Here is an 11744-nt window from a genome sequence, read left to right on the forward strand (position 1 = left end):
CTCCTAAGTCCTCCAATGAACCTGCACAGTGGCCAACAGTAGAAGAGAGAGTTATATATAAAAGCAGAATAAAAGCAGAATACTCAAAATTAATAATAAAAAAAACCAAGAAGCAATGGAACAGTGTGAAATAGGGATTAAATTAAGAGAAGACGTCAGAGGCGGAGAAGAGCAACATTCAAATCAATACATAAAATAAAAAAAACAAAATAAATCCTACCGATAAAATAAAAAAACAAAATAAATCCTACCAATAAAATAAAGTAAAAATAACATAAAAGTTTTGGTTGGACTGGGCAACTCCCAGGAATGAATTTGCGTAACTGCATGAATGTGCAGCAGGGCGTTGCTGAAAAAACAGCATGCACCTTCCAACGATTGCTAAAGGTTAATAAAATGGATAAATCTTGTAGCCTCCCTTGAATGACTGTGGCCGGCTCCACTCCTCCCTACTCACACTTATCACCTCTGCCTGTGAAGTGATCCTGTGGCTAATTGTTTAGAGCGAGCGTGGTTAAGTTGCCAGTTGGTGGTAACGTAGCCCCGAGGATCGAATGACAGGCTTCTCTTACAAAGACACCTGTACAGATCCCATCATTTTCGTCACCTTTCTGTTGAGTCATGTGCTACGTAATCGCTGTGAAAAGCTTATAGTGGGTAATGAATATGCTGTTGAAATAATCTGAAATGGAGCATAATCCTCAATATAACCAAATGAAAAAGACAGTTTGAGTTTGAAATGAAACAGGACAACGCATATCTTAAAAAACACAGTGATCTTTATTTATTTGTTTGTTTAAAAAAAAAGCTAGTGAGATACCTGTAGTGCTGCATGATACACAAAGATGATTCATGTTGTGGCTGAACACAGGTGCTTCTGTACTGCCTCACAGTGAAGCATTCAAAGTCCTCTGTCTACCTGCACACACACACACACACACACACACACACACTGCACTAAAGCCTGTGTTGAATACACTTGTCATCTGCCTTGACCGCTACAGGTGATTAATGATATTCTGAATACAGTATTTACATCACAGAACCCTGCTGGTATAACAGTAAAACAAATTGCCAATAGCAGAGAAAAATGGATAGACCAGAATAAGGCTCTAAAATAAAAGATGAATCGTATGCATTTTCCTTTTGCTATGTTGTGAACTGGGAAATACAAAATATTTCCCATACTCCTAACATGTACATAGCACCTCATTATGAAGGTGACAAACGAACAGTAGTCATGGCAACGTCCATAAAAGAATATTCCATGGTAAACATGAAAAAGCAATGATTGTATCAAAAGCATATGATTGTACATTGATGATTACATTTAGTCGACTTTACATGACTGAGATAACTCTGTTCTGATTGAACAATAGCAGTAACAAAAAGCCAAAACACCAAAAACATAATTTCTTCGCCTTTTTTAAAACACGATGAAAGGAACGCTCCAGTCAAATGACATTTGCGTGCTATTTCAGTCTCTGAAAAGCGTAGAGGCTGTTACAGAGATATGTAACAGTAAAAAAGGTGAAATCAAACACATCCTTCATTGCGGAGTCTCCTTGGTCTTAGTTTCCTCGACCCCTTTCTTCAGCACACCATCATTTTGGTGTAGAGAGCAGGTTTGGGATTCAAAATCGTCTTTTTTTTCCCTTTTAATTTCTGCTCATACGTAGTCTTTCCTCTCGAACCCCGGACCACCTGCGGACCGCGGGGCAGAATACGCCATTCGTGAGGGGTTGTATCTCTTCTCACGCGGCGGGCAGGAGCAGCAGAGGAGCCCGCCGCCCAGAATCAGGAGGGCAGCCGCCGCCCAGCCGATGTACAGCGCGGCCCCCAGCTCCCTCCTCTGAGCGTCGGTCAGTAACGGGTTGTAGAAGTCCCTGATGATGGTGTTGGCCGACCAGGAGACGGGGATGAGCTGCATGACCCCGGACACGATGAAGAAGACGCCCGAGATGATCATCACCTTGGCCTTGGACGACTCGTCCTCGATGCAGTTGGTGCACTTGGCCCCGGCGATGGCGATGAGCACGGCCATGATGGCCAACAGGATGGAGATGACGGTGAGGGCGCGGGCGGCCTGGAGGTCCTGGGAGAGCGCCAGCATGGAGTCGTACACCTTGCACTGCATCTGGCCGGTGCTCTGGACCACGCAGGTCATCCACAGGCCCTCCCAGATGATCTGAGCCGTCACGATGTTGCTGCCGATGAAGGCCGTCACCCTCCACATGGGCAGGGCGCAGGCCACAATGGCAATAATCCATCCCAAGATGCACAGGGAGATCCCTATCAGCTCCAAGCCTATAGACATGCTGAAACCTCTTCTTCTGCTGCTGCTGCTGCTGCTGCTGCTGAATGTGTGTCACTCCTGAGAGGGGATAGAGAGAAGAGAAGATCTGTGGGGGGGAAGAGTCAAACCAGAGAGCCAACTGACAATTAACTTAATTTCAGCCCTTGCATCAGTGAGTGTGTGATGATCTGGTGCCTCGGCTTCACAAGTATCCTTTATAAGGCAGATCAGGTGGAGGGGAGGAGTCCTCGAAGGAGCTGACATCACCAAGAGGACGGAGGACCTGGACGCTCTCAGGATCCGAGGCTTTCTGCTATCAGCTTACATGACCGGCTTCACAATGGCCCCGGCTACAAAGAAGGCATTTCACAGTTGAAAGGGCACCTATGTGTCCTTATAACCAATGTAACAACTCTGAAATGGATTAAGGCTTATAGTAATAGTGTAAATGAGGGATTTTAATTGTTTTTGATTGTATAAGTATTATGTAAAAAAACCACATTATGTCTCTTAGAACTTTTTTCTATGTCTTGCTATGAAACATAGGCAATAAGCACAATCTGATCTTGTACATATATCACTTTTCTATGGCATGCCCTCAGCTCAACCCACTTATAACAGAGTTGTGAGTTATTTGAGGGAATTTAGTAACTCGTAGATCACCTTTTCATGACAAGATCAGGCTCCACTCTGCAGCTCCGAAGAGCATTTCATTAAACGTCTCATAAAAGAAGCTTGCATTCCTCAGTAACAAGCTATCCCCCAAACCATTTTTTTTTATCATCGCTGTCCGGTGAAAACCTTGCATCTCCAAAATGCCAAGTTTTCAGGAGCTAAGAAAAACAGTCTTGTTTTCAGCTTGACCACCATGCATTTTTGAGTTGAAGGGTTTCATAAGACTAAGGGTGGTAGAATTTTCTGAACCAATAGAGTAGCATGGGATTCTTCAATTGAAGTCAGAACATGAAAATCAGAAAGATTGGCATTGCAAGTTTTTTTTTACCTGACAACAGCGTTGTGTTTGATGTGCCCTAACGGCTCTGTCTGTCTGTCACTAGAGCGCCCTTGAAATTCTTCAGGGCCGGGACCGTCTCCCTAGAAATGCCCCAGAAACCAGACTAATAGCACCACCACCCCCCGCCACCCATCCACCCCAAGTATTCTGTGACCTGGCGTTGACAGTCCCCCCCCCCCACCCCCTCACCCCCCCACCCCTCCTTCCAGCATGAAACAGGCCCTTTGTTTGGGAAGGCTGTTCAGATGGTTGAGTGTGGGGAAGCTGACAAAGTAGCGGTTCTTGTTATCATTTGAGCCAACAGACATATGGGAGACAGCCAGGTGGATAGGTGCTGTAAGAGAGACTCAAAGTCGTCAGCTTAATAGTGGGGATATCCAGGACACATGGGATCAGCCATTTTTTCGTTATACGGGTTGTTATAGAGGCCAAACATCTTACAGAATCTATTTTTGAATATATTGTTTCCGATTTCTGTGTGGATTTCAGTTTTGTTATGAATAGTTGCCATTCTTTAGTGAACACTTTGTACAACTGACCATGCTCCTGTGACCTGAAGGCTTAATGAATCATATGCCATGGTAACCACCATACTCTCTAACAGAGAAATCAATTAATGAAGTCTAAATGATCAAGACAAATTAAGTACAAAAAAACCAAGACCTTTTTATTGTAAGAGTTACACATGTCAATCATCAAAAAAATATTCTTTGGTTTTGCAATTTTGGGAAGACAACATTTCCTTTTTTAACATTTCCTAGTTTAGAGTAGTATAGAAAAGTATAGAAAAAGTATCGAAAAAAATTAATTGTGTGATACAATTGCTTCACTTCACAAGCATCTCTCAACTTCTCAATCAAAATTGATGTTTCATGTACAAAACACAAATGAAAACACAATATGAATCAATTTAGTCAGTCTGTCAATACAGTAAAAACACAGTAGCAATGCAGATTCACTTATTCTGAAATATTTAGATTACGACATCTACAGTTATTTTGATACAGTATAAAATACAGGGCAGCCATGTCACTGACATGTCATCATTAGTCTCAGTGCTTCAAACAGCCTCAAAGTTACACAAATTTAAATTTAACAGTGGAAGTCAAGGTTGATGTCGCCCTGTCCAGAAGGGCATCATGAAAATATTCAGCTTTGTCCTCCTTGTCAAGGATTGGTTGTTAAAAAATATGAAACCCCCCTCAGTTCTCTCTGAGCAGTCCTTTCCTCTGTGGGAAATGCATGGGAAGAGAGCAGGTGCGAGGTCAGACGTAGTCTCTCTTATCGTAGGTGCTCGGGGCCATCGATCTGCTTTGAGAGTACACCATCCTTGACGGGGGGGCGTACCTCTTTTCGGGTTGCGGGGGGCAACTGCAGCAGAGGATGCACCCCCCTATGAGCAGAAAGGCGGCAGCTGCCCAGCCCATGTACAGAGCGGCGCCTATCTCCCTCTTCTGCGCCTCCGGTGTGACGACGCTGTAGAACTCCATGATGATGGTGTGGGCCGTCCAGGACACCGGGATCAGCTGGGTCAGGGAGGCCAGGATGAAGGCCACTCCGGCGGCTATCATCACCCGTGCCTTGGCCGTCTCTTCCTCCACACAGTTGGTGCACTTCGCCCCCACGACGGCCACCAGCACCCCCACAATGCCCACCACGATGGAGATGACGGTGAGGGCGCGGGCGGCCTGAAGGTCCGCGCTCAGAGCCAGCATGGAGTCGTACACTTTACACTGCATCTGGCCCGTACTCTGCACCACGCAGCTCATCCAGATGCCCTCCCAGATGGTCTGGGCCGTGACGATGTTCACCCCGATGAAAGCCGACACTCTCCACATGGGCAGGGCGCAGGACACGATGGCAGAGATCCATCCCAGGACAGCCAGAGTCACTCCAAGTATCTCCAGTCCAACCGCGGGCATTTTTGAAGCCTTTTTCTAAGAGTGAGAGTGCACAGATGTCCTTTGTATCTCAGTGGTAAAAAGTGGATTCACTGAGTGTGCTCTGGGGTTCTCATATAACCAGGTTGTGTTCACAGCGGAAGGTGGAGTCACTTGGTTATTGGCCAGGAGGGAGTTCAAATCATTTTCTGTCCCACCTTGTTTGAACGCCTAAAACCCAGCCTTGGCATGTAAACGGCCTCGGCTTAATCATTCAACCTCCTCGGCCCCGGTAGCTCTCCCAACTGTTTGGGTGAGGGGAGAGAGCAAATAAAGGGCCTGTAACTCAGGTCTGAGTAGTTAAAGGATAACAGACAGGTTAAAGATGTGTGGATGAATGATTAAAAGTGGAAGGCACAACATCAACTCCTGTGAGTTTTTCATTGTGCTCCTTTCTTGAGATAGATGTCAGATGTTGACCATTATACAGTTTGTATTGAAGTTTTGATTGAAGTATTTACCCCATTGTTTCATTTGGAATTCAATTCAATTCTGACAAAAATGTTTGAACACTTCATAGTATGTGTTATTAAGACTGCATCTTGAGGTTGTGTATAGTATTCCCTTTTACTTTTTTCTACTTCTGCCTTTTTTGAAAGAAATGTGATATCAGGTGTCTTCAATACATCTAGATTTAGATTAATCTAGAGTTTAGGTTGGACTGTTTCAGCACAGTGTGAAATAGGTATGTTAGCTCCAACTCCAGCTGTTCAGTGAAGTTTCACTGAAAAAATATCACCTTGCATTACATGTGAAAACACAGTGGTTGCAGCAGGACAGGAGAAACTGTCTAAAGAGTGCAGCCTTTATATTAGCAAGGGGAGCAATGACTTAAATTTATTTGACACCTCTGCAGCTGGAATCAAATTAATGTTCCATTCGTTCATTACTGAACCACATTTTCAACACTGCGTAAGGATTTTGATATAAAGTTAATTCGACACGCTAAAATCCCATTTAACCTGTATTGAGGTGACCTAACATTGACTAATGGTGACTACTGGTGCAAGAAAGACAAAGAATTGAGAGGAAAACATTACTCAAAAACTGTCAATCATCTATAGAGGAAGTCTAAGAAATATGTCAAACAGTGGGCACATTTTCCCCTTAAATTGATTTAGCTCTTAGCTCTTAAAAATATAGTTGTAGATGAGAATCTTGTTATTTGAATTTGGTACATTGATGTAAATCTGTAGAATTTCCTCCTGACTTTGATGAAACAGAGTACTCAAAACATTCAACGTTGATGCATTTAGAAACCACAATATAATGTAAGCAAAGCATTAGGTGGTGTTGGGGGTGTGTGCTGCTATGTAATATATGTGGAAATAAGTATTTTCAGCAGTCTGGACAGTCTGTTTAGTTGCCCACTCTGTCTCACACTGATAACCCTGTGAAAGCTATTAACTGAGGCCACATGCCTGAGCTGCAGTGCAAACAACAATGGCCTCTTCCCAAACCTGACTGCTTAGCTTTTCATTTACTGCAATACTTTCAGTGATACTGAAAGTATTGCAGAGTTGCGGTGGATGACACTGTCAACACCTGTCTCTTATTTCACAATGTTGTCTTTTTAAATTAGATTACGTTTCTCACAATCTCACAAGCATGACACCATATTTTGATGAAAACCACTGATGAGATTTTATGCTACTGATTCATTCTCCAGGAAGTGAAGTGATTTAAGTCTCAGTTAATGCTTTGATCATGGCACAAAGGACTGATGTTGAAAAACTTTTATCTATTACTGTAAGGGCATAGACAGGTTCCTTATAGTGATAGCAAGGAACAAACATACAGAGAAAGAGGGAGTGGGTCATTGTGTTGGAAGCAGAGTCTGTGTGTGTGTGTGTGTGTGTGTGTGTGTGTGTGTGTGTGTATTTGGGGGGTGGGGGTCTTATCAGTGTCCTTGCTCTGTAGGTCTTACAGCATCAGGGGTTACACGTTCCACATGAGAAGACCCTCCTAAATTCTGGACCACCAGCAGTTTCTACATAGATGACCAGGATCCTTAATCACTATTTCAGAGAGTACTACAGCTAAACCACACAACTTTTTAATTTGCATTTACTTTTTGTCTCAGGAGGATCCTAGTGGTGATTTACATGACACATTGCCTGGTCCTATCTGGAGTCTTTCCTGAAAAAAAACAGTCTGGAAAGCCTCTCTGATAGCTGACAACTTGGAGTCAGTAATGAGAAGCTTCATTTTGTCCAGAATGGAGCGTCCAGTGTTTGAACTGAACACTTGTGGGTCAATATGCTGAATCTGAGTTGTGCCATTCCTGATTCATTTAGGACATGCTGCTCATGTCTGGAGTAGAAAATGATTGACACCACAAGCTGACCACAAGCTTCCTTGCTAGATTTGTTGTAAGAAAGATCTTGCAAGGGCTATTTTACCATTATCATGCAGTGACTGTGGTTTTAGATCTATGTACAGAGTTGATAAGTGTGGAAAAAAAAAAAACATTACTTCAGATGTTGCATTTACTATAGACACCACGAAACTGTGAGGTCAAAACTGCCGAGCAAAAAAGCTCTAAGATTTAATTTCTCTCTATGATTAAGTGATGTGCTTCAACTGATCTGATGCAGGTGTAATCTGTCAGGAATGTGTTGTGAAATATTATGTCCTCCCATGAAGTGGGAGGCGGCGCTCTCACAATATATCCTGTGGTTTGTGTTCATTGCTCAGTGGCCTGTTGTCCAGAGAACACATGACTGCACAGGCAGGTGGGCTCAGTAACACAATACTGCCTGTGCTTACCTAAAGGGGAGGTTCAGGACATTTAGAAGCCTTTCCTTGTGATCGCTAATCCCATTAATCAAGTCCAGGCAACTTTATTAAGTATTAAAAACACTTTCACCCTGTGTTTTTGTGTCTGATGAAATAGCAGCATCTTGCTGTTAGCATTTGTCAGCAATGCTAGTGCCTAAGCTAGGAATAAAATAATGAATCTTAACATCACTGTGCAAGTCTGTAAATCCACTATACCTCTATATGCTAGTAAGAATAGTAAGAATATGTTGTAAAATTGTTTGAAAGGACTCAGAAGTATCCTGATGGTTTAATTCCCTATTAACTTGCTCAATATTGCTCTACTGCTAACAAATTCTAACACGTTGGCAGAGCTTTTTTGCAAACATTTTGAATGTTGTAAAAAAACAAACAGGGCCTGATTATTGATCCGTACGGTACACCTCTAAAAATGTGGACTTCACCTTTAAGCCTTAAGGAAATGCTTTTAGTTTCCGTCTATCATGATGTTGACGTGATCCTAAAAATACAGTTGGCCTTTTTTCCTTTTGTTTTGCCACTCTTTGAGCATTTAGATACACTTTTTCTCCAGTAAATCTCTCACCTGGGGGAAGAAGGTAAACAGTCACAAACCAACTGATCAATAGGGTCTTTGTTGACCTATTAGACTCTATTACAGTGTAGGTTACTTCCCGTGGAGATGGGGGCTTTTATCTCTGACTCGGTTTCACTCTCACAAATGGAGGACAGGATACAATAGAGGGGAGCAGACGGTGCTCCTCTGAAACAAGCCACCCATTGTTTCTGCTCCCATCTGCATTGAAATAAAAAACCTAATTTGTGTGTGCAGCAGTCCGACTCTTATTTGGTCAGACTGTGTTGTACTTAACAGCAGGCATTTTTCCGTACTCCCGACCAATTTCTCAAGATTTTAGTCATCAGTAGCATTTCCTGGCTCAATGTCCAGTTCTTACAAAAGCAGTGCAGAATCACAAATATTTCCACTTTAATATACACTGCATAGTCATAACTCAAATCACGAAGCTTGTAAAAGAAGACGACTTGAAATTGAATAAAGTGGAGGCTTTTGTATTGTTTTATTTAAAATCTTATAAAATTTGCTTCAATCAGAAATATTTTTTATGCAGATTGTCATCATTGTGTGAATTTCTTCAAGAACAGAAACAATCTTGATGTTTTTTATACAAAAGACAAAAAAGTACTAATACCAAGTCTAAGTAAAAACGATTAATCTTTGAAATAAAATATGAACAACACTGATTCCCACCACTACAGAAAAATGCTCATACTGAAAAACACAAAGCATGAAGCATCAGTCATTTGTACTTAAACTCCAAACCAAAGATGCTGCATTAACATCCAGGCCACCAAACATCCGCGGCATCGCTCATCTACTGCACATCCATGACAGGACAAGTTTTCTAACACTGGTTATCGCATCTTCACCTGAACCCACACGTCACATGTTCATACATAGTCTCTCCTGGTGTATCCATTGACTGACATGGTCTTGACGGCTGAGTAGTCCACCCTGGGGGGCGCGGAGCTGCCGCCGCTCTGCGCTGCGGCTGCTCTGGGGGGGCAGGAGCAGCAGAGCAGGGCTCCTCCTAGGATGAGCAGGCAGGACGCAGCCCAGCCAAAGTACAGTGAATTACCAAACTCTCTCTTCCCCGTCTCCTCCAGCAGCGGGTCGTAGAAGTCCAGGACGATGGCGTTGGCCGTCCAGGACACGGCCACCAGCAGCAGCAGCCCGGCCACCACGAAGGTTACTCCAGCTGCCAGCACGATCCGCGGCTTACTGCTCACATCCGGGCTACAGTTGGTGCACTTGGCGCCGGCCACCGACAGGCCGATACCCACGATGCACAGCACCATGGAGACGATGACCAATGCGCGGGCCGCCTGCAGGTCCACCGGCAGCCCCAGCATGGAGTCGTGCACCTTGCAGTGCATCTGGCCTGTGCTCTGCACCGAGCAGTTCATCCACAAGCCCTCCCAGATCACCTGGGAGATGACGATGTTCTGACCGATGTAGGCGGCCACGCGCCACATGGGCAGGCCGCACGCCACCATCACCCCCAGCCAGCCGGCCACGGCCAGGATCATCCCCAGGATCTCCAAACCTGCCGAGTACATCGTTGGAGCTGGAGCTGGAGCTGGCTGGGCTGGAGCTGGAGCTGAACAAGCCTCTCTTCCTGGGCGCAGTGGGATAGAAGGCCCTCTGTGTCCGCAGGCTCAACCCTCCTGAGATGAAGGCGATATCGGATCTCGTTGGCTCAAAGTCCCTCGTAAGGGTTTTAGTGAGAGAGAAAGAGAGAGGGAGAAACAGATTCTACCTTCTTTATACGGCTAAGAAGACTGAAGGTGGAGTCAGCGTAAGATGGCATCATGTTTACTTTCAAATCACACTTGCATTTGGGGCCCTTTAATATTTCTTACAGCTCTCTGGTCAGGTCCGGTCTGGAGGTGGTGTCAAATAGGAAAACCCTGGAAATCAGTAGTCAGCTTGAAAACATATTTTTGTCCATGTTCTTGATGCAAAGGCATGGATAGCAGTTCTTAAAAGAGTTAAAATATAGATTTAGTAGGATACCGATGTCTTCCATCAAAGCCACATTTACACTTTATACATAATTTTGATATCAGAATGCTACACATTAAGCCTTTATGGAGTCAATTCTGAATATAAGACTTACATAGACATTAGCATACCAGCATACCTTTTAAATCTCTATTTTAGATTTGAGAAAGAGTCCTTGTGTATCTGTGACATGTGACAACCTTGAAGGAAAATGCTGAATCACCCTCTGAATGAGATCTCCAAGCAAGGTAAAGGCAAACAATGACAGGCCTTGTTTTCTGCGTTAGTCAGCTACATAATCCCTCCTGGGAGAAAAAAATACAGGGTTTAGGTCAGGAGGCCTCACTGTCACTGGGCATGTCTGGGGAGTTTTATTTAAAATAGAAGCTATATGGTTAAATATTCAATTAAACAAAATATATTAAAAATATTTCACTGGCAGTCTATGAACTGGCATAAGTAGATAAGCTTTTTGAATTCTCTAAAGGTCACACCATGGCAAAAGTCAAACCATAAACACATAGCAGGGATGTGATGGTAAGTCATCTGGGCAGCTACTCCCTCCAGTAAATATCCCCTTTGCATGTGATCATTATTTGGGCACTTCAGCAGACAGAGTCAGCCTAGTTTTAGACTGAAACATTTCTTCATGAGATTTCCACTGACAGCCAAACCAACTTGACAAAAATGCATGAGCCTTTAACTAGGCTTTAATACATGCCTGCAAAACTGGCCCATTGCACCTCTATTTACAGTGACCTGCCAATTATATTTAAGTTATCATATGTGGGGCATCCTGGTCGCTCAGTGGTCTAAGGCGCATACCATGTAAACATGATGTACTGGGTTTGAGTCCAGCCTGGGACCTCTCTCTCTCTCTCTCTCTCTCTCTCTCTCTCTCTCTCTCTCTCTCTCTCTCTCTCATCTCCCAAACCTTCCTGTTTCTCTCTGCTTTGAACTGTGTAATAAAGGCAAAAATCTTAAAAAAAAATACAAAAAAAGTTATCATATGTGATTCTAATACTGTTTTTAATGAGCCTGTGAGTGCTAGATTAAAAACCAAAGAAAGGCAAAGTGAAGTGAAAAAGGCTCAAAAATAAAAATGAATGAGCTGTGTCTGTGTTCAGCATT

General features: G+C 43.5%; 3 protein-coding genes across 3 annotated transcripts; all 3 read right to left on the reverse strand.

Moving 5' to 3' along the window:
• Positions 1 to 1669: 1669 nt before the first annotated feature.
• Positions 1670 to 2451, reverse strand: LOC139922062 (claudin-3-like). Its single transcript, XM_071912505.2, has one exon. The coding sequence runs from the start codon at positions 2315 to 2317 to the stop codon at positions 1670 to 1672; it is 648 nt and encodes a 215-aa protein (XP_071768606.1). The 5' UTR covers positions 2318 to 2451.
• Positions 2452 to 4576: 2125 nt separating this feature from the next.
• On the reverse strand, positions 4577 to 5233 carry LOC139922078 (claudin-3-like). The gene has a single exon (XM_071912527.2). The coding sequence runs from the start codon at positions 5231 to 5233 to the stop codon at positions 4577 to 4579; it is 657 nt and encodes a 218-aa protein (XP_071768628.2).
• A 4266-nt stretch (positions 5234 to 9499) lies between these two features.
• LOC144539420 (claudin-9) lies at positions 9500 to 10168 on the reverse strand. The gene has a single exon (XM_078284335.1). The coding sequence runs from the start codon at positions 10166 to 10168 to the stop codon at positions 9500 to 9502; it is 669 nt and encodes a 222-aa protein (XP_078140461.1).
• Between the last annotated feature and the right edge of the window lie 1576 nt (positions 10169 to 11744).

Source organism: Centroberyx gerrardi, chromosome 6 (assembly GCF_048128805.1).
Source record: "Centroberyx gerrardi isolate f3 chromosome 6, fCenGer3.hap1.cur.20231027, whole genome shotgun sequence".
In the NCBI taxonomy this organism is placed as follows: Eukaryota; Metazoa; Chordata; class Actinopteri; order Beryciformes; family Berycidae; genus Centroberyx; species Centroberyx gerrardi.

What these genes read in the sequence shown, in the direction of transcription:
- LOC144539420 (XM_078284335.1), bottom strand. Translation starts at nt 10,168, where the DNA reads ATGTACTCGGCAGGTTTGGAGATCCTGGGGATGATCCTGGCCGTGGCC.
- LOC139922062 (XM_071912505.2), bottom strand. Translation starts at nt 2,317, where the DNA reads ATGTCTATAGGCTTGGAGCTGATAGGGATCTCCCTGTGCATCTTGGGA.
- LOC139922078 (XM_071912527.2), bottom strand. Translation starts at nt 5,233, where the DNA reads ATGCCCGCGGTTGGACTGGAGATACTTGGAGTGACTCTGGCTGTCCTG.